This window comes from Neolamprologus brichardi, chromosome 4 (assembly GCF_056152115.1).
Source record: "Neolamprologus brichardi isolate AB-2024 chromosome 4, ASM5615211v1, whole genome shotgun sequence".
Lineage (NCBI taxonomy): Eukaryota > Metazoa > Chordata > Actinopteri > Cichliformes > Cichlidae > Neolamprologus > Neolamprologus brichardi.
In genome coordinates this window covers 3,036,156-3,056,843 of record NC_142107.1, presented here as the reverse complement: position 1 = coordinate 3,056,843, position 20,688 = coordinate 3,036,156, and the positions used below count along the sequence as shown (strand labels likewise).

Genomic DNA, 20,688 nt, shown 5'->3' with positions numbered 1-20,688 from the left:
AGCTTGAGAAGTAAAAGGACATTTCTTCAGTTCCCTTTTTCTATCACAGATAGGGTCAGGAGCATCTCAGTGGGTACTGGACCAGTGCATGGCCTCTGACACATAGAGAAACAACCATTCACACTCATATCAACACCTTCACAATCTCCTCAGACGACCAGCAGCTTTTAACTGAGATCCTTCTCGCTTTGTGTCATGCTTTCTTTGACCACAGGCTTGCAGGAAGAAGGTCGCCATGCAACACAAACAGTGTGACAGAATCAAACCTTAGATATTCATAAATGAAACAGACGCTTAATCCAGTGTAGAATGTGATTGAAAACGTGGATGATTTCAAGTGTTTGTGACAGCCTGTTACATTTTAACCAAATATCAAAGCTGTTGGGCCGTATAGCAACAGTGTTTTAAAACACTGGGTTTCATGGCTGTACTCTGTTTATTCCAGGAAAGATGGACTAAATTTGGACCGGATCAGACAGACATGTGACATTAAAAAAGAGCGAGCTGGTGGAGTTATGTTAATTTGACAGGCACAGAAATATTTGTGGTTTATTTGCAGAGCTTTTCTACCCATCATATTGTTGTGTTGCAGCTTGCCAGCATAATTTTCCTGCCAGCCAAACAGATGTTAGCGGAATAGTTGAAATTACTTTTCCCCCCACAGATCACAGAGGTGAACTGAGTTTAAAAAATAAGTTGATGGAAATAACTGTGATCTCTCTCTCCTCAACTGTGATCACAGCACTGGCACAAGCTCTTTGTATTGTTAGTATCATTTTGCCAAATCACTCTTATTATGTCTGAACTGGTCTCAGGATGGTGTATTCTCTGCAGGGAGCGCGCTGTTACTCTAGTTAGCTTTGCTGCAAATGCATAAATCTCAGTTGGGTTCGCCTCAACATTAGGGGCCACATCAGATTGCATAGCTCTAATATAGCATCGTGTGCAGGACCAGAAATGCTTTTGGTGTTCTGAAAGTGGCTCAGAGTCGGAGGAGTGACAGAATGATGGCATACACTGCAGCTCCCAGTGCACTGTGTTCCAGGCAATCGTGAAGTGTGTGAATACATGCGTCTGTGGCTTGTGTAGGTGTGTCTGTGTGTGAGTGTGTCTGTATATCTATATGTGTGGTTTTTTTAAGTCAGTGACACAGGTTAGGGTAGGCAGGGTTCAATGTGATGCATTTCTCTTAACGGTCTCACAAACAGTGTGATTTTTGTCCCCTGGCATCTCTGCTGCTCTTCTCTCACACACATTTTCACAGATGAGCTTCACAGTTTTCAGAGGTTTTGTTCATCTAGCTTTTGGACTAAAGTGAAGTTTCAGTTCACAAGGAAGTGTATATTTATAAATGATCTGGTTTTACTTCTTGTTTCCTCCCCATGAAAGCTGACATAACGAGCACCGGTGTGCCTGCATGCACATACAGTCAGCAGATATCACCTTTTCTGTTTGCAAGCTTGCATTCCCCGGTTTGTTGTTTCCAGTCCACATTTTTCAGTCTACCTGGTCCCAAGTAGTCCTAAATACAGATTTCTAATGAATAGGTCCTCAAAATAAAGGAGTGCACCGAGATCTTGAGCCACCTGATTTCTTTGTATTTCGCTTTCTCTAACGTTTCAAAGTGCTCTAGAGCAATAGTCTCCAGGCTTTCTGAAGGTCTTTCGGGTTTTTCTTTGGACATTGATTACTTTTTTACTCATTTTCAGTCCAGTCCTTGTACTTGACCATTTTCAGAGAACTGTTTTAATTGGGGGGGGTTTATATCCTACTCTGATCTATGAACCATTCAAGCACCAAACTCAAGGGATGAACCAGTGTTGTGTCTGCACATAAAAGACAACTTTGCAAAGGACCTATTTAAATTGTATCTTTAGGCCATTTGTTAGTAGCAGCCTGTTGCAAAAACAGATAACTTGTTCCACTTGTTTAGTTGAATTTATGAAAAATGCCAAGGATAAGACAGTTTGACAGGAATAAAATAGTATTTTTTTTCATGATGATTCCCAAAGAGGCATTAGCTGAAAGCTTATCTCCACAATGTTTGCAGTAAGTCCTTGAAAAAATTGTGAAAGTGGAGGACAAAAGAACAAGTTTCAGATTTAAAAACTATTTACAGAAGATGACTGGTGTCTGAAAGTCGTGTTTTTAAGAAACAAGAGGAATAAAATCCAGCAAAGACCCTGGCACGGGACTGCAGAGATGCATCTGTACCTTCAGTTGATTCATCTGAAGCCTTATCAGACAATTCAGGGTCTGCACGCTTGAAGTACGCGCACTACGCGCACTACGCGTACTACGTACGGTGCGTACTATAAGTACGAGAAGTGCGGAAGTGAGAGGCTTGTGAAATGGGACGGTCTAGCCTTCGCCGTGCTGCTCAGGTTGCCTAGCAACCATGATACTAACCGCGAGAAATGTCACATACAGCTTTGTTTGACAGAAATGAAGGAGAAAAAATGTTTTGTTGGTCATTCATTTTTGTTATGACATCACTTTGATTAGTTGAGTATCTGAGGCTGAGACCAAAGGACTGTAAAACATGATTGTTGGACGTCATTTCTGTACTGAACAGTCATTTTAAGATTAGTTAGTAAATAACAATTAGCTGATGTTGTTCATGAGACTAAAATCATCCCACCGTGGTAATGTAAATATAATATGCTATATACATATATATATATATCAGTAGAGGCTTTAAAACCAAGTTAACGCTGACAGTACAAACATCACTAATGTCACACAACTTTGCCGACATGTGGCCAACAGTGATGTTTTAATGTTCTTCGTTATTAAACATTCGCACATAAATAAGTGACGTCATATTCAGTACTTACTTTTGACAGTTCACTCTTCGGCCGCTCCCTTCTGCCGTATTTTGCGGCAAAATTATCCACACCCACCGCCGCGCTATGAATTGTGGGATATATGGGAACACGAAGCGTGCACCAGACCACGCTTGATATTTGGGGAAATCGATGGCGCATTTGGAGTATGCATTTGAAGTACACTTCGAATTGGGACAGCCGTCGTCGCGTGGCGGTGACGTAATCGCACTTAAAATGCGTACTTCAAGCGTGCAGACCCTGAATTGGGACACAGCCACTGTCTCAGTGGAAGGGTGGCTGTCAGCCATTCTTAATGAAGAGAAACAGAAAGAAAAGGCTGAAGAAATTGGACTGAGCAGCAATCCTATAAAGGGAGCGTCTACAACCGCCTGTTAAGTACAGTGGAGGCTCTGTCATGGTTTGGGGTAGCATTTTGGCCAGTGGTGTTGGAGATCTTGTCAAAATTAATGGAATTATGAACGCAGAAAAACACCATTAAATTTTGATCCACCGTGCAATGCCGTCTGACTGCCAACGGCTTAATTTTGCATCACAACAAAGATCCCAAACACACTGCTAATGCAATGAAAGCAAACCTGGATAGAAGAACACACAGTGGAACTCTATCAGTCATGGATTGGCCTCCCCAGAGTCTGGACCTCAGCATTATTAAGCAGAGAACAAAACAAAAAGGCAGAAACATCCAAAGAAGAGCTTTGAATATTCTTCAAGAAGCCTATTAATGAAGACTACTTAAAGAAATGACAAGAAAGCTGCCTAAGAGAGATCAGGTTTTGTTAAAGAATGAAGGCCATACCAAATATTGACTTTCAAGCTCATTAGACTCGTACAGACTCTGTTTTTACCTTATATACTGTATTTACATAAATGTTTTCATGTGTTTCAATGAATCACTGCATCCATTTCCCATTTTTGTACCATAATAAAAAAGAAATGAGTTTCTCAAAACTTATGCACAGTATAAAGTTGTCCTATTTTCAGTTTGTATAGGTCTTAAATGTTTCAGTGCAAGTCTTTGAAGCATACAAATGCTTTAGCTCTTGCAAAGGTGCTGCATCATTCAGGTTGTGCTTCATAGTGCACCAAACTCTTTGAGGTTGTTTTCCTTTTTGTAAAAACAGTACAAAAACCCTTGGGTTGGGTGGGAATCGGTTCATTTCCATCCCAAGTTGGGTTTCAAGTTTAATTTAAAGTGGTCATTAAGAAATCTGAACTTTACCTTGGTTGTGGACATGTTTGGAGAGTGTTAGGAGTGAGCAAGAATACATACAGTCATAGTATTTACTTGTTAGCTTTTTCCATTCCTCAGTGAATTTATTTGTTTCCTCCTTTCCTTTTTTAATGCTCCCAATTGTATTGATCCTATTAACTCCACCTCTGCATCACCTGTTGCTTTTATCAGTTTTCAGCCCTTGTTTTAAGCTGCCTTCCATCTCATCCTGAACACACCATTGGCAGCAGCTGCTGCCAAGTAAAACTGATTTGACTTTGACTTTAAAAAACCCCACTCACATACGTGTCGGGGTTCCCTTACATACTTTGAAATGATCTTTAGAGAAGTCTCTGAACCTTGGCTTCAGCAGAGAGCTGATCAATTATAGCTCAGGCCAGGTTCTGGCTGTATCCGCATGAACAACGGCGAATAGTAAATCTTGCATTGTGAGTCTGTTTCTGTGTTGGGGTTGCTCATAACTGCAGGAGAAACTCTGCAAACTTTGAATGTTTGGAAAGTTTTCTGTTGATTGTGAATATTTTCTCCCAGATTTCTGTTCTTGTTGCTGTTTGTGGCAAACGTTCACTGTTCCCTGTTGCCTACAGTACACATCTGCATCTTCACTGAAGTCCTGTTTGCTGCTTTATGCACATTTTCTGCTTGTGCATATGCTTATGACAGCTGAAATACAGATTTTCAAACTTAATATGCTTTTCATTATCATCTGTCATACATATTTATATATTTTTACAATGCTGGAGGTGTAACATGGGCAAAGTTTCAAATAATGAGTTCCTGTTTATGTGCAAGTAATCCCTGTGAGGCAAAAATTCAATTTTAGTGGAATCCACTAATAATAATAATAATAATTTAAAAAAGGAAATAATTATAATGGAATGCCTGTAAAATCTATATTATGTCGTTTTCGGGTTTTCTGTGGATTTTGTGGGTTTCAACCGCATCCCTTGGGGTATCCTGTGAGGAGTGCTTTGGGAGCATGGGGTGTTTGGCCTGTTATTACAGGGCATTCGGTCCCTGTACACCTGCAGAGACAGCTTGGTTCATATTTCTGGCAATAAGTGGGACTCATTTCCATTTGGTCCTGGACTTCTCCATTCATAGTTTTTATGGACAGAATATCTAGCCATAACCAAGGATTTTCCCTTAAAGGTAGGCTGAGCTGTCCCTTAAAAATAGGGTGAGGAGCTTGGTCATTCAAGTGGGACTCGGAGTAGAACTCCTGCTCTTCCGCATCAAAAGGAGCTAGTTAATGTGGGTTGGATATCTGACTAGGATGCCTCATGAGCACCTCTGAGGCAAGGTATTGCGAAACATGTCCTACCAGGAGGAGGCCTGGGACTCGCTGGAAAGAATCCTGGGTCTCAGCTGGCTTGGGAACGACTCAGTGTTAAATGATAGAAATTAATGGATGGATTCATGGATTTCAAAATTCAGAATCTTAAGGTTCTTGTGTTAGGTCCCTCTAACCCTAGGATGCTTTTTGTTTTTCTTCTTTTGTTCATTCAGATCCAGAGCAGAGACCTTCTACCCAGAGAGGAACACAAGCAGAAAGTGAAGAACATGATAGAGGAACTCGGAGAGCCCGATGAGAGCTGCAGACACAGTCAGTCCCACGATGTCCTGTATCCTTCACGTGAAGTGAAACACATGCACACCGTTGAACTTTGCTAACACAAACGGCCTCTGAACATGCCTCTGTAAGCAGGAAGTGCTGCAGAAAGCAGTAACCCACACAGTAAAGCACATTAGGAAACTCATACTTTAACATCAGCATCTTCATTGATTTTTCACTGACAGTTTAATAGATGCCTGTGTTGAGCAACACACGCTCTACTGTACATTCATAGTCAGCATGTCATCTGTCATGCTGGCTGACTCCCTCTCCTCTCGCTTATTCTTCTTGTGACCCACCCACACGCTCTCATACAGTATAACTATTATATGCGTGTTCGTTTTAATATCAGCTTTGTCTGTAAATATTACATTTTTCTGCTAATATTAATAATAAACAAATACACAACATATACGTGGAAATAGTAGTTTATTAAAAACACAGTGCAGTAAAGCTGGTAGCAGTTTCAATTTGTTTCTTAATTTAAATGTTCTATCTTTCATCTTCACGCCCACTGCCCCCTCTCACTTTGCTCATTGCTCCTTGACGCTTATCTTCAGACATGTTGGAGACGTGCCCCTCTGCCTGTCTGACTTTGTGCTTTAGACAGGACATCGATTTTGAAAGTTCTTCACCTTGCTCATTTGTTGCTTCCGTTTGTTTGACTGTTTCTGTTGTGCTCCTAAAACAATACAACCTGTAGTTTCACAGCGTCCTAGCAATCTGACTGACTGCATGCATTTGTTCATAGAAGCTAGTTCATATTTGCAGCAGTGTTAAAGAAAACGAACATCTTGAATTATAAGTGCATCAATAAATCACTTGTTTTTGTTACAGGCCAACGTTGGTGCTTTTTTGTCTGATGTGGTTGCACTGACAAGCTAATCAACTTTTCCTCTTAAGAAAATGATTTTTGTACTTTAACATATTTCCATCATATATACAATGTTACAATAGTAGTTATTGTTGTTATAAAGCATGGCCAAAGTTTAAAATAATTAAGCATATATACATTAACGGTGCTCGCGTTTAAAAAAGTACTCAGGATATGCCTAATATGGTCATCTCAGGCACAGAGCTCTGACTGTGAACACAGAAGCCTGGTAGAGCTGGTCATCTAATAATGGAAAGATTGATGGTTCAATCAGAGGGTGCTCTAGTCTCTAGTCTGCATTCCTAAGTGTCCTTGGGCAACATATTGAACCCCATGTCGCTCTCTGATGTGTTTATCGGATATGAATGTGTGAATGTTAGGTAGAAAGCACCGGGTGTAGACAAAAGTACCTGTATGAAAGGGGGTGAATGGCTGAATGAAGCATGTTGTATCAAGCCCTTTGAGTGCTAGAGTAGAGTCACAAAGCAGTATATAAGAACAAGTCCATTTAGCATTTATCTAGACCGTCTGTTTGCCGGGGGCAGCCAATTAGAAGGCGTTAAAGGAGAAATGTTCAAACAGCTTATTACAGGCAGAGAGTGAATCTTTTTAGACCAGGACACTGCTGATAAAAAAAACACTGTCTAAGCTGCAGGTGAGCAGCTCTGCTCGGGGAATTGACTCTCTCGCTTTTCCACCTAGAGTTTCTTCTGCCAGATATAGGATTTAACCACATTAATGTGAATTTCTCTACCCCATCCACACCTTCTCAGAGCTGTCAGGTGATGGGAGTACGACTCCCTGTAGACCACTGGTGTGTGTGGCAGTGGTTGTGAGGTGGACAAGCTGCCAGAGAGCAGCTGTCGGCGAAGTGCTTCAGAGCCATGTGGGATATAATTGCAGGGTAAAACGTCTCCTGTGGTCTATTTTTGAACTGTATGGCCACTGATGGGCTCTCAGGCTTTAGGCTACTGCAAGAAAATCAATCGTTCATAGTACCATTGGGTAGCTCCAGTGTGTTTCTTTACTTCTCACTGGCAGCTCATTAAGTGGCAATGGTGGGGTTCTTATATGATCGCACAGTCCCTTTTGACGTCCAGTTGACTTTTAAATTGCTGTCACAGCCAGCTTCCAGAAAGGCAACTTTTCATTAGCATAGCCAACCCTAGCTGCAAATAAACTACCTAACATGCTCGCTTACTCCGCCCTGCTGCCATCTTTATAAAATACCTCGGGAGTTTATAGCGTGGCTGGACGGCATCATAATCCCGGGGGAAACTGAGCATAAACGGAACGCAGCCCCTGATCCCCACGCTCTGGCGGTGTCTCCCTCTAACTCCTCCGTGTGGAAACCGCACTCCTCCTCCTCTGTGTTTAGCGCCCGCTCGCTGTCATTCGTCCAAGACGAGCCAGCCGGTGCGATCGTGGCACTGGCAGAGTGGAGCAGCGAGAGCCGCATGTAAATGAACGCCTCCACCTCCGTTGTTGTCACCTGAGGATCCAGAGGAGGGCAAACTCACTGTCCCGTCTACCTGATCGGCGAGCCGAGCTCTTTTTCTGTCTTTGTTCACGCTCGGAGCGGAGATAAAGAAGGTTCAACTGCACTCTTTACTTTGGAGCAAACGCCGCTCGCTAATCGCTGCCTTGTGGCGCTGTCGTTTCTCGCTACAACACGGTGAGTGGACCTCGAGTTTGGTGGCTGTAGTGTCCAGCAGAGCTCTATCTGCCGGGGGATCTGCTGTGCTGGCCGCTGGCCGGCTGGCGGATCCGCCGGAGCGTACAGCTGCGATGACAGGAGGCATCGATTTGTCGACTTTAAATACTTAATTTACAAAAGTGAGCCCCTAGTTGGGAAGTCTTCTATAAATAGTTGTATATCATTGAGGTGTTGGTGTATAATACCACTGTATGTAGCCGTGCATCCAAGATACAAAAAGCGTGTAATTCTCCGTTTAGAATATAAATAGTTACTCAGTAGTTGGGTACAGACAGCCGTGCAGCGGTAGGAAGCCAGGTCAGGTAGGGGACATGCAATCAATTAAACAATCTGTAGCTGATGGTGCATGTGACAGTCTTTATCCACCACCATCATCACCATTACGCATGTCCGTCCCTCTGTATGAATGATGACAGAAGGAGAGCCTCTAGGATGGAAGCAGAGCGAGAGAGAGAGAGAGAGAGAGATGATGTGTCAGTCCTTGAACCTCAAGCCTCCCACAGCAGGCTGGCAGCCTGAGGGGAACCGGGCTCCACTCCTGCTGCACATCCAGCTGTCTGAAAGGCATCTTGCTTTTTTCCATCCTCTCTGGAGCGCTGTTCACCTCAAGGGTCAGCTGTGGCTCTTGAAATGAATGCTGCAAAGCAGGCTTGTTTGAGGGTCGGACTTCTTTCTCATCCTTGATTGAAAATTATCATCTTTCATCACACTGGTGAAAATTGGAAACATGTTTTCAACAATACAAACAATTCCCAGTCAGAGCGGTTCTTCTTCACGTGTGATTAGATAATGTAGCCTACTTTACTGACAAAGCTGGAACCTGGATCTCCCACACAGGAAATCAAACTTCAGCCTCTTTGCCCTAAGAGGTTGTTACTAGCAGCTCCAAGCCAAGAGATTTATGTGGGCTCACACGACTTCAGCAAGAACCACTCTGCCTCCAGACCTCCCCGACACATCTCGCCAGCTCGAGTGCCGGAGGGACAGAGGGCTTCTGAACCGAGCCTCCCACCTTGGATGCTGAACATCTCCCCTGAAGTTTCTTCATTCCAGGACTCAGGAGAATATGAAAGAAAGCTTTTTGCAGATCAGCTGGGTTGTCCTAACAGTGTTCTAGTGCATGCGCTGCTTTGAGATCAATTTTGTTTATATGTGCACCCAAAAAAAAAAAAGTATTGGTTAAAGACCAATGAGAACCCCTGCAGGGATCTGACGATCCCCTTTGAGCAGCACATGATGGCGATGGCCAGGTGAACTCCCTCCCTCAGCTGGTTTTACTCCTGTAGTAAGACAGGCTGGGGGTGCAGGGATGCAGGCAATGACTGTTGTGTAAGTTCTCTCTCACAGAGCAGCATCATTTTTAAGGGGAGCTTAAAGTTAACATTAATGTCAGCAGATGATGATTTTTGCATAGTTTTGTGCTTCACACTCCTTTCAGTTCCACTCAGGACCGAGCCGAGTGCCCTGGAATTAGTGACGTGCTCATCCTGTGTAATCATTGTTGCCTGTTTACAGTTAATGGATGCACTTCTGCACTGCCCGTGCCACATTAGAAATGATTGATCCTGCCTTAATGCCCTTCCTACATCACTTCTTACGGCCTCAGCACTTTGCCCCTCTGTGCGGAAACATCAGCAGCTCCTGGTTATGCGTATTGACGGTGATGACCTTTTCCCTCATAAATATCTGTCAGAGCTACATGGCTGCCTGCTAGGAGGCACACAGGAACATCAAATAACCCGACAAGCTGCTGCTACTACCAGAAAGACAACCCCCTTCGTTTCTGGCTGTTATCGAGAAATATTGAGGCTTTCGACCAGCACTTAAGGATATTTAGTGCAGCATTTCTCAGAAAGCTGGGAAGCTACCCAAAAGATGTTCTCAGAATGCACAAATTGGCCTTAATCGAACATTGTCTTCACTCAGCTGTCTGCAGGAACGCCGGTTTCTGCTGACTCCGTATGAACAAAGTTGTTTTTGAGTTTTATTTTTAAAATAAATGACCCCAGAGACTGGCAGGGAAAGCCAAAATGAAATAGGGGGGGAAAAAATCTGCTTTCATTTTTCCGGAAATAATACACCGACGCTGCCGTTAAACAGAAGAATGATTCAGTATGAAATGCTCATTGTTTGTCTGCGTTATCAGCGTGCCGTAGATGTACAGGCAACGCCGAGAAGCAGATGGGGTTTCTTTCTTTCCCTGTTCTGATTGGAGCAAGTTCTCTTAAGGGTGCTCACTTTAGTCTAAATTAATATTCACGCCCTGAAACATTTGCTCCCTTTCCCGCTCCTTGAGATTCGAGAACAGGCACCCCGGGTTTGTAAAGATTAATCCAGTCAGCGCAGAAATCGAGTATCCCGTGCTCATTATCTGTCATTCCACAGCCGCCTCCTCTATCTTGCACTAGTTCTCCCATCTGTGTGTCTTTGGGTTTCACCGCTGTGCCTTAGCAAAAGGTAGATGAAATATTCACCAGGAAAGCTGTTGTTTCCCTCAGGGTCTCCAACTCCTCTACCCCACCCCCTTCTTCCAAACGCTCCAATGCCCCTCCCTCCTCTCCTCCTCTTCCCCCCGCTGCTTCTCCTAATATTACTCTCCCTCCATCCTATCTGTACCCCACTGCATCCCTCTGATAGTATCATTGATGGAGCCCCTGCTAAATTATGCATGGATTATATGACTTATATCTTGTAGCTTTTCATCTACACGTCCTCTCCCTGCCTCCAGTTACTTCTGTTTTCTGCTAATGTTTTCTTTAAAAAAAAAACTTTATTTTTTGGCTCGCATCGAATCCTCCTTTGATGAGGTCCTATATTTAGCTGTTGTATTTATCTTCTCACTTTCATGCCTCCCTTTGAAACGTACCAAAAAAAGAAAAAAGCCTTGGAGGACGGGGAAAGTTGCGACAGGATCAGAATGATATAGAAGACCGCCGCTTTTGAATAGAGAGGGCAGAGGACGGGCAAGAGCAGACCGGGCACCTGCTACAGAGACTGTAAAAGTTCCTCTGGGGATTATGCAAGTGCCAGACATCAGATGTGTCTTAAAAGGAACATACGGAGGCCCTCTTCAAATGCCGGCTACCCTCTGGTGTTCCATATTGACCACTTATCCCCAACATGTCTCCGTACTTCACATATTCCACAAGTATCACACGAGAGAGCACGAGCCCATCTAGTAGCTCTGGAAGGAGAAAAATGAATGAATGGAGAAGAAAGCTGCGTTTGCTGGCTCCATGTGAAAGCGTAGCGAGTCAGGCAAGCTGAAAGGATCTAATGAGGCGACTGTGTGACAATATTCTGCTGTGGAACAATGTCTAATGGCTCGTCATCCCTGTTTTCAGAAGAGTGCCTCTCTGCCACCCCCTGCTGACCATGCGGAGTGTGGGTGCAGTGGTCCTGGCGCTCGCCGCCGCCGCACTCAGCTCGGCAGACTCCGACACGCACCGACCGAGACACGACTCCAACCTGGAGATCTGTATCCTTCTGCTGACGGCGTGCAGAGCTGCCGCCAAATGCTGTCCGCTGATGTCTGTGTGTGTGTGTGTGCAAGTCACTAAGTGTTGAACTTAAGCATCTTCACGGGTGTGTCTCTCTTGATGTGAGTTATGTCTATGTAGAGAGCGTTTGTCCTCCTGACCTCCTCCTGTCAGACAAGCGGCTGTTTGAGACCAAGAGGAAAGATCAGCTGAATGCACTCAAGAATCTAGTAGAGCTGAACGACATCAACCAGCAGTACAAGATCATAGACATCATGCTCAAAGGGCTCTTCAAGGTACAGTGTGTATGTGTGTATAAGACATCATATAGTGCGTGGGAAGCAGCAAGTCAAGCACAGACAAGGCCACTAGCATCAGAGAGCGGGCGCTCTGAAGCTCGACCTGCCTGGTGTTTCCAGCAAATTGAAGGATAAGAACGTTTGCAGCCCGATAGAGAATCAAAAGCTCTAAAATCCACCGCATTCAGCAGCGCGTGAGCTCGCTTTTCATTTGAATCTGAATTCATGCTGCTTACAGGTGCCGTTCACTTGCACCAGACTGGGAGCTGTGATTTTACCGTAGGCCTCCATTTCCCAGCGGGCAGCTATGCGTGTATCTGCATCGCTCTCAAGGAGAACGAGCAGAGTCGACCTTCGGGGGCTGCAAAACATTGTCAGCACTTCTATACGTCTGCGTGTGTGTGTGTGAGCCAGCGTAGCTATTCTGTGCAGTGTCCACGCAGATCATGCGTTGACTGTAACGTCTGTGGGAGGTGGTGTGTAAAATGTCATAAGAATAACAATCGTAGCACGTAGATGGGAGTACATAACCCTGGAGATTGAGCTCTCTTTCTCTCTTAAGGTGTTGGAGGACTCCCGGCAGGTCTTGGTTGCGGCCAACATGCAGCCCGATGACCCCTTCCCCATGGACGATAAGATCAAAGAAGGTCTGATTCGCTTTTAAATCTCAGCTGTTGCCTTTTCTCTCGCTCTCGAGTGTTTTTCACACACCGATCCTGTCTCCAACACCTCTGCCGCTCTGTTACCCATCTCAAAAAAACCCCCCACTTCTGCCTGGTGTTCATCATCCCATCTTTATCCCCTTCAGTGCGGTCTGAGTGTGCTCCCCCAGTAAAATCTTGAGCTGTTTTCCTCCCTTTGTTCTGTTAAGCATCATTTTCACAGTGTGCTATATACATGTGCATATTCATATTCTGTTTCTGTCCTGCAGCTTATTCCCACGTAGTGGAGAATACGGCGTTCTTTGGCGACGTGGCGTTGCGTTTCCCCCGTATCGTCCACCACTACTACGACCGGAACACCGACTGGAGCGGCCTGCTGCGCTGGGGGCTGAACTTCTGTAACCAGACGGGGGTTTTCACAGGAGGAGCCCACCAGCACGTCCTCACACTTGTAAGACCTGCCGCAGCCTTTTTATTAAGGGTGTCAAAAAAATGTTTCTGGTTTCACTTTTTCTCATTTCGATCGTGTGGATTTAGAAGAGATTTGTCGACTTTGCGCTGAAGATTGGGAGTTGTTGCAAAAGCTGAAAGAAAATGATTCAGATCAAAATCTAACTACCTAATTCTTCCTTTGCCAGTGCTCCACTAAGTTTCATGAGATTCAGCGTGATTGATCTTGCAGTGATTGCATACCGCCGCTTCAGCTCACGCCTTGGATTAGAAAAGAAAACATCTCTCTGCAGGAGGATATAATGGAAATATTCAAAACACAGCGAGAAAACAGTGCGTTACAAACCAAAGCACAGTGATGTAAATGTGTCTGGTACAGAGCAAAAGAATAGTTGAGGTTTACAGTGATTCTTCGCCTCCTAATATCCAGCCTTATCCCTGGCAGCGTGTTTAAGGCTCAGCGAATTCTGAAATCTATAGGAGATTCTTGCAAAAGCAACAATAATGGTGCGATGGTAGCAGATTAATATCTCCACAAGCGAAAAAGCTGCACTGGCTAAAAGAAGGAGTTAAATATCTCAGGGTCTTGCTCACGAGTGGGAGCAAAAGGACAGATCGGTTTGGCATCACCAGTGATGTAGACTCTGCATCTACAGAGTCTACATCACTGTGGTGAAATGAGAGATGAGCGTAAAAGCGAAGCTGTCGATTTATCGGAGCACCTACGTTCCTGCGCTCACCTGTGCCCCCAAGCTCCGTGTGGCGACTGAAAGAATGAGACTGCAGATAGAAGGGGTGGAAATTAACTTTCTCTCAAAAGGTGTCAGGGCTCTCCCTTAAAGACTGGAGAGCGGTCATTCAGGAGGGGCTCAGAATAGAGGTACTACTCCTCCACATTAAAAAGGAGCCAGTTGCTTGGAAACGCCTTGGTGTCACCCCAGAAGAGCTGGAGGAAGTGGCCGGTGAGAGGGAGGTGGGCCGGGGTAAATGGCAAGGGATGGATGGGTGGAAAAAACAGTTTATTTTGGAAAACAATACTCAAATATCGAGGGTTTTTTTTTCCCCAGATTTGTTTTGTTCTATAAATACAGGTCTTATCTCTCACTCGCTATTGAAATTTAAATGAATTTAGATAATGCTTCCCAATAACTGCCCAAACTACCCACCTGCATTTCAAAGTGGCTGCTCAGTGGCTTCTAGATCAGTTTTAGCCACACGTTAAACAGAAGGCACATTCTCATAAAACACAAGATGTTATCTTTTCAGCAGAAGTGCCATCCGTGCATCATTAGCTATACCAAACAGGAAAAAATGACTTTAAAAAAAAACCGGTGACAGTTCTCTGGAAACCTGGTGGGTTTGAAGAGTGATGCAATCTCATGTCATGTAAGTGTGGAGTCATCAGTCATCAGTGTCAGCCAGCGTGTCAGATATTTCTGTAGAAATTGAATTTTGGCCTTTTAAACTTTAAAGACCAAAGGTGTTTAACCGGTGTTTCCTTGTTTAATGTGCGGGTTAATGAACTAAACTCCTGCAGGATTAATCTGTGACCTTAGCAATGTGCCAAGAGGATTATGAAGTGGATTAATTCTGAGGCTTGAAGCAGCAGCAGCAGCAGTTTTGCGTCCTAAAAGTGTGCTTTCGACTCCTCGCTTAACCCCACGCTTGGTTTCCGACTCCCGCGTCTCTATTTCATCCACCTCCATGAGCGGTAAATAATGAAGAATGAGCTCTAATACTCACAAGGAATGTGGTTTAAATTGCATCAGAGCGCTTCTTAGCTGTAGCATAAGTGATGTGACGTTTCTTAGCTCTTTTTGAAGCAAGCATTATGTATCATCTCCCCCTCTTTTCTTTCCTCTGCCATCTTTCCTATTCTGCTCACCTCGCAGATGTCACAGGAGCTGGGAATAACAGAGAAATCCCCAGACTTTATAAACCCGTACCGCACAGAGAGAGATGATGTGAGTACGCTGCGTACATGCTGTTCTACACTTTGCCATCATCCATTATTATTCTAGCCTGATACCTGGTAACAGCTTTCTTAATACCCCAGAGACTCTCTGGGTACACCTTTGCAACCAGCAGGAGTAGAAACACATGCAGATCTTTGCTTTGTTTTTCGTAGAAATTCTCTAAGAAAACACAGCCTCTCTCACATCGCGACTTTGATCTCCCCGCGCCCTTTCTTATCTGCCGCAGGTGCTTCACACAGCCGAGGCTTTCCAGAAGATCCTGAGGGAGGAGGAGAAGAGGAGGAGGAAGGAGGAGAAGAGGAAAGAGATCAGGAAAGGCCCTCGCATATCCCGCTCTCGCAACGAGCTATAGCGCTACACCTCATCGAGCGCGAAGAGCAGAGGAGAGGGAGGAAGAGGAGGAGATGAGAAGGCGCGTACACTCGCAGTCCACAAGGGGTGGCTTGACTTGTAGACTCTGGTGACAGTGAAGAAAAACAAAAAGCTGCCGTCACTTGTACAAAAGCCAGGTGCTCGAGAAAGAGCGAGAGAGAGAAAACCTCAATGTGACACAAAAATGTAAAGTGGAGGAGGGGGTTCGTGCAGATCTGAGAAAAGCCTGAGCTGCTGTAAGTCAGCAGTTCTTTAGAATTTGGGGGGGAAGGAAAAAATAAGATAAATAACTCTCTGGAGATGAAGTTAAGGCAAACTCATTTTTGATAACTTGAAGCTTATGTAACTGAACTTTGGGATATTAATTCATTTTAGTCTAATCGTTTTTCTTCAAAACTTTGCGAAGCCCCCGCTGTACTGTGTCTGGTCTCGGTTTAATGTATCTAAAATCCCATACCAAATTTGACCTTTTGAAAATGTGGCGTGTTTATGGTTGGGTTGGGCTCGACCGCTGATTGAATATTATCTTTCATTATTTCTAAGAGCTGTTGAATTTCTCAAAGGATGTTTGTGAATAGGCAGATTTACATTCCCACTGCTGCTCAGAATTAATAAGGACACATCATTATGTTGCGTTTGCCCGAAGGATGGCGTAATGATGAAGACCATGGGTTCATTTTTATGTCTGCTATTTTATTTCCATCTGAGGGACTCATTTGAATTTGTTTTTTTTTAATTGACCATATAGTTTTTTCTGCCTTAATGAGCCTTCATATTATTTTTATCCTGTCAACCTGAAATACAACATGTGACCATTCACCTAGCAGTCCCTCGTCTTTAACCTTTTTCCCCATATTTTTTCCCCTTCCTTTTTAAATTGACACGTTTTGTGGATTCAGAGCTACACAATTGAGACTGATGTAATTTTCATATAGTAATAATGACTGTTATGAAAACTATATGTATATTCAGAGAAAAATATCATTGCTGCAGAATGAACAAGCCATTTTGTTAACACGTGTAATGAAATAAAGTGACTCTGATACATAAGGAAGAAAATTATATATATATGAATATATATATAATATATTTGTACTTCATGTGGCTTCATACTGTAGGGATGTCAATCTCATTTTACATTGTGGGCCAGCACAGCCCTCTTTGACCTTAAACGGGCAGGACCAGTGAAAGTACAAAATAAATAATAAAAATAAAATTACAGAAAAAGCTCTGGTAGTTCATTATACAGACTGTCCCTGTACTTAATATACAGGTTTTGTTAATTCACAAAAAATGTCCCTTTTTTTTTCTTTTTTTTTACTGTGTAATTTACCTGTCATTTAATTTTTTTATCTGTTAATTAATTGCTTTTAGTGTGAATGGCAACGGGGCTGGGCTTTATCAATAGGAAAAAACTGTAACACAAACTCTATGCAAAGATTCAGGGCTTTATATGTGACAACTCTACACTTTGGCGTTTACACATTTGTATAATAACAAACAAAAGGTTACCAGTTCGAGCCCAGGAAGACACACAAATCTCTTGTTATTGTGTCAGGATGGAGGTAAAAAAAAAAAAAAAAAAAAGAAAAGAAGAAAAAGTAATCTTCCAAATCAAGTGTGAACATGAAAGCGGGTGAAAGCAGCCCCCTCTGTGCTCCACAGACCTGCTACATTTGTTTTGTCGAGCAGATGAACCGACAGAGGGCAGGAAACCATCAAAGACACAAAGTCCAGTGTTTGCATTTCATATGCGGGCAGAACAGTTTGACTTCAGCCCATCTGTGGCCGCATGTAGAGGATGAAGGGGAAGCTGGCATGCCGAGAAGAAACGGCTTTTTAGTCTCTCTGCGAAATGTTTCATCATTTGGACCGTGGTAAGATCATACTTTGATGTTTCTGTCAAAAGTTAGCGACTTGCTAACGAAAGCTAAGCTAAAGCTGTTAACAGCTAAGCTAAAGCTGTGGTAAGGCTGAATTATTAGCTGGCAGTCTAATTAACGAGATTAAAGCGTGAGCTCTTCATTCGACATTTGATGTTTAGTTTCAGGGTATGTTGTCACTGGGTGGTGTTAAAGTTAGACACTTAATTTAACCACCTAGTGGATGTTGCTAGCTTCGCGTCCCTCTTGCCTGTAGCTAACCTATTGGTGTTTTGTTTATGTGCAAGAAGCTTCCTGATGCTCTCTCTTTACAAAGCTCATTACATTGCTGTTATCTTTCCCAACGACACAAAGTGGAGATAATACAAGCCTTGGTTGCTGTCTGCTTTTCCATTGGTCATTACATTTGTAGTGAACATTTCAAAAAAAACATTTACAGTAGTCTGAGCGTTAACGCCAAACGTTTTCTGCTACTAATGTTCTGTTAGAAGACGAGGAGGGGAACAAGGAACCAGTACACATGGAGGGTGAGAAGGAAGGAGTCGACTCTGAGACCCCAGAAGACCTCAGACTGGTCCTTGTTGGAAAGACCGGATCTGGCAAGAGTGCATCTGGGAACACCATCCTGGGCCGCAAGCAGTTTCTGTCACAGGTCAGCGCCAGCTCTGTCACTCAGATTTGCGAGATGGGAAACACTGAGCTCGCTGAAGAAGATGGCCGCGCCGTCCCACAGAGGAGAGTGAGGCGACTCATGGTTGTTGACATGCCAGGCTTTGGAGACACTCACCTCAGTATGGAGCAGATTCACGCAGAGATTGCCAAATGCGTGTCTCTCTCTGCTCCTGGCCCCCACGCTTTCCTCCTTGTAGTGCCAATAGGACGATACACAGACAACGAGAACCAGGCTGTTTGTGAGCTGGCCAAGATATTTGGGGAGGACGCTGTATTTAGCCATACAGTGGTTCTTTTTACAAGGGGGGATGACCTAGAGGGAATGGGGATAGAAGAATATCTGAACATGACTGCACCTCCTGGGTTGAGGGCTCTGATAGACAAGTGTGGGGGTAGGTACCATGTGCTCAACAACAAAGACCCCAGTAACACAGCACAGGTTAAAGAGCTCTTGGTGAAGGTAGACAGTATGGTGAGGCAGAGTAACGGGGGGTTTTATACTAACACCATGTTTTTAGAGGCAGAGGCTGCAATCAGGGAGGAGCAGAATAGGATGTTGCGAGAGCGAGGGCAAGCAGAGGGTGAAGACCAAGAAGGAAGTAACTGCAGAACGGAAGAGGGGGCTAAACTTGCAAAAAGAAGAAAATGTGTTTTAGAGTCTGACATAGCAGGAAGCAGCGAGAGAGGATTACAAGAGCTCCAGAGGAAAGGGGTAGAAAGAGGAAGTGAAGATGATCTTAGGGTGGAGAGATGGGCAAAGGAGAGCAGAAGCAGTCCTTTCAGCCTGCTGAGAGACCAGATCAGAGGCCGACATCGGGGCCATGGCAGAGCTGTCAGCCGGCGGCCATCTGTCCGGTCGTCACTAATTCGTTTCAGGAGGGAAGCCGCGCTCTCTCCCAAGGTGCTGGAGAGAATTAAGGTCCTGGTGGCTGCTGGAGCCACTGGCATGGCAGTTGGGGCAGTTTTTGGAGCGGCTGCCCCTTTGGCAGCCGCAGCTGGGGCATCTCTTGTTGGAAACTCGGTTGGTTTTGCTGCAGCTCAGTTAGCTGGGATGTCTGTGGCGGGAGGCTCAGGTGTGGGGAACGCCGTGGGCGCCATAGTGGCAGCAGCCTCGGGGAAAACTGCAGTAGCTCTGGGCGCAGCAACAGGTGGAGTTCTGGGTAGTTCTGTTGGAGCCATTGCTAGCGCTGAGGCTTCCAGTCCTGCAGAAGGTGCTTTAGATGCCCTCAGCCAGGTTAGTATCATAGGGGCCACTGCAGTCGGGGTGGCGGCCGGTGTGGGATGCACCATGGCAGGTGGGGCTGCTTTAGGAGCAGCTCTGGAGGGAGCAGCTGCTCTCGGTGGAGCTGAAACTGCAGCAGCAGCAGGAGTAGCTCAGGGTAGTTTAGCGTCAGCAGCCACTGGGACTCCTCAGTGTGCTGCCGCCTTAGCTCAGGAAGTGGCCGCTGGTGCTGCGTGTGGGGTAACAGGGCCCAGTGTGGCAACAGCAGCCAGCAGGGTTGCATCAGACCCGTGGGGCACCATGTCGGCAACAGCGCGCATTCTGAGCGCGGTGGCCGAAATCGGCAAAGCTGCAGCCGGCATCGCCCTCGCTGGTAGTCTGGTGGTGAAAGTGGTGAAGGAAAAAGTGAGAAGTGGCACAGGAACGACAGAGGCTTCCTACTCAGAGAAGAAGTCTTATGAAATCTACTGGAACAAATAAATACAGGCTGAGCGTAGAGTCCAAATCCAGGATGTAAGAGATTTATTTTTCCACCTTCACAAGTAAACACCACACAACACAGTAGCTTACTGCAGTGAGGGATAGTTTTACATGGATGTAAATGATTAAAGATGCACTGCTAGCAACAACATCTGTGTAATAAAGTTGTATGCAGTATTAATATGAAGCCGCTTTTTAAAAGAAAAGGTAGACATTTCTTACTCTAAATGTTGGTTCAAGCCGAGGCTGAATAATCCATGACATTTGCACTTGTGTGGGACGACTGAAAGGCATATTAGATGGGTGTTGATTCTGTTGTTTCTTATTTTTAAACATGTTAGAAGGTTGTGATTCATTTTATTCATTGGTATTAAAACACACTTTAGTCCTTGAGCACACATCATACTTAAAAAAAAAATTACAGTGAGTATTATAAACAGAAAGAAAGTCATCTTAAGCACCTCATCAGTTTCCATCATGAATGATATGCAACGATTGGCTGGGTTTATTGTCACATAATATGTAAACCGGGAGAGTTATCCAGTTATGTATTGACACAGGTTAATACAAGTATACATCTGCTGGAAATGAGTCAGCAGTTCACTGATGTGTTCATGTTTTTGCTGTGAAATAAAACAAAATACAAATATAGTTGCAAGAACCAACGTTTTTGGCCTTTTTTTTCTCCTTTTCTTGTGGTATTATATTTGTGTTATCTTTTTGTAATGCCATATGTGTGGAGTTGTACTTTTTAACCAATAAATCAACTATGGTTCTCCGTTTGAAGAATTCTGCAAACACATTGGGTAAAAATGTGATGGTGCTTAGAATTAAGATCTGTGCCATTTTAAATGTGTAGATTTGATGACTTTGTTAGGTACACTAATACCTGGTTGGACGTCCTTTT

The 20,688-nt window shown here is 44.2% G+C and overlaps 3 protein-coding genes across 6 annotated transcripts in view; all 3 read left to right on the top strand.

Annotated features, from left to right (window-relative positions):
- Nucleotides 1-6,694, top strand: part of mei1 (meiotic double-stranded break formation protein 1) — an 83,567-nt gene extending 76,873 nt beyond the window's left edge. For all 3 annotated transcript variants that reach the window (XM_087839612.1, XM_006797941.2, XM_006797940.2), the window contains 2 exons: nt 5,590-5,705; nt 6,256-6,694. In XM_087839612.1, coding sequence (XP_087695738.1) covers nt 5,590-5,705; nt 6,256-6,301 — 162 coding nt within the window. In that variant the 3' untranslated portion in view covers nt 6,302-6,694. The remainder of the gene's footprint in view (nt 1-5,589; nt 5,706-6,255) is intronic.
- Nucleotides 6,695-7,922: 1,228 nt separating this feature from the next.
- Nucleotides 7,923-16,740, top strand: ccdc134 (coiled-coil domain containing 134). The gene is made up of 7 exons (XM_006797938.3): nt 7,923-8,244; nt 11,631-11,764; nt 11,940-12,061; nt 12,627-12,711; nt 12,996-13,177; nt 15,069-15,140; nt 15,379-16,740. Exons 2-7 carry the CDS (start codon nt 11,662-11,664, stop codon nt 15,502-15,504), a joined length of 690 nt encoding a protein of 229 aa, XP_006798001.1. The 5' UTR covers nt 7,923-8,244; nt 11,631-11,661; the 3' UTR covers nt 15,505-16,740.
- A 209-nt stretch (nt 16,741-16,949) lies between these two features.
- LOC102784738 (uncharacterized) lies at nt 16,950-20,442 on the top strand. Of its 2 annotated transcripts, none has more exons than XM_087839611.1 (2): nt 16,950-17,401; nt 17,899-20,442. In XM_087839611.1, the coding sequence occupies exons 1-2, from the start codon at nt 17,380-17,382 to the stop codon at nt 19,779-19,781; spliced, it is 1,905 nt and encodes a 634-aa protein (XP_087695737.1). In that variant the 5' UTR covers nt 16,950-17,379; the 3' UTR covers nt 19,782-20,442. The 2 variants fall into 2 exon arrangements, with proteins under 2 accessions (XP_087695737.1, XP_006798131.2); XM_006798068.3 differs by having other exon boundaries at nt 16,956-17,401; nt 17,896-20,442.
- Nucleotides 20,443-20,688: the final 246 nt, after the last annotated feature.